The sequence below is a fragment of the Galeopterus variegatus genome, unplaced genomic scaffold, assembly GCF_000696425.1.
Source record: "Galeopterus variegatus unplaced genomic scaffold, G_variegatus-3.0.2 Scaffold6001, whole genome shotgun sequence".
Taxonomy (NCBI): Eukaryota; Metazoa; Chordata; class Mammalia; order Dermoptera; family Cynocephalidae; genus Galeopterus; species Galeopterus variegatus.
Genome location: NW_007732112.1, coordinates 147,069 through 148,163, shown reverse-complemented (window position 1 = coordinate 148,163; position 1,095 = coordinate 147,069). Strand labels below are relative to the sequence as shown.

The 1,095-nt window shown below is 32.4% G+C and overlaps 1 protein-coding gene across 1 annotated transcript in view; it reads left to right on the top strand.

Moving 5' to 3' along the window:
- LOC103605705 (putative coiled-coil domain-containing protein 144C) overlaps nucleotides 1–1,095 on the top strand; it is a 49,394-nt gene that overhangs the window by 15,446 nt on the left and 32,853 nt on the right. Inside the window, 1 exon segment of the mRNA XM_008590333.1 lies at nucleotides 1,021–1,082. Coding sequence (XP_008588555.1) covers nucleotides 1,021–1,082 — 62 coding nt within the window.

Here is a 1,095-nt window from a genome sequence, read left to right as displayed (position 1 = left end):
TAATGTGTAAATTGCATGTAGATTTTTAAAAAATGTTTTAATAATCTAGAATTTAGAATTATTTAAGAAGTTAATTGTAGGTAATTTCCAATCTGAAACAGTATTGTTTGAAAACATTTATTTAATTATGGCCCCTAAAATCTTATATTGTGTAAGTAAGAAAAAAAAAAATTAAGTTAGTCTGTTGTGTGTGTTCTCTGTAACCACATTATAACAAACTGTACTTGTTATGAAAATGGGTCTTCTATTTAGTTTATACAATAAATGGATTGCTCTCAGTAAATGAATATTAATTATTTATGTCACCAAAAAAGTAACTATCTTTAAAAGTGGCAACTAAACAATACCTTTCTGGGTACTGAAGAGCTGGGGAAGCTGTGTTGTGTCACAACAAAATAAATATGCTCTCTTTCAACTTCTCTTGGTGCAGTTAGTCCAGAAAGATCATGCTATTTGAGTTTGAGAATGTTTGATTATCATACTGATTCTGCTACAAATACCATTTGATAGGGTTTGGTTAGGAGTGTGGTCATTGTACACGGCAGATTACTTGTAGGTATCAAGTNAAATCATTTTATTGCCTATTTCTCTGGGGTTTTGAAAAAGCTTAGCTCATTAGATTTTTATGACAGCCAAGTGAAATAAGGTAGTAAACTTTTCATTTTTTAGAAGAAGCTTTGAGCCTAAGGGAGAGGGACTTTTCTAAGAACAAATAGCTGTTGGTTACAGAGCCAGCACTTTTCTGAGTTCAGGACACTTTCCGTCATGCCACGCAAACTCTAGTTAATTTATTGAGCTACGCTGCCCTCAGTTCATGACTGCTTCACCTTCCTGCTCTTCTTCTTTAATTATCAGCTTAAGAAACAGTTTGTAGAACTTACACATTCGAAGTGTATGGCATAACCTGAAGTCCTGATATTAGCTCTTATATTATCTGAAATACTCTGAATATATTCTGTAAATGCTTTTTCTGTCAATATTAGAATAGTAATTTTATTTATCATGTCATTTCATACATAGGCATTGCGATGTAATTTTTGAACTTGCACTGGAACGGGAACTTATAGAGAATACCAATCCAAGTAAGATTTCTGA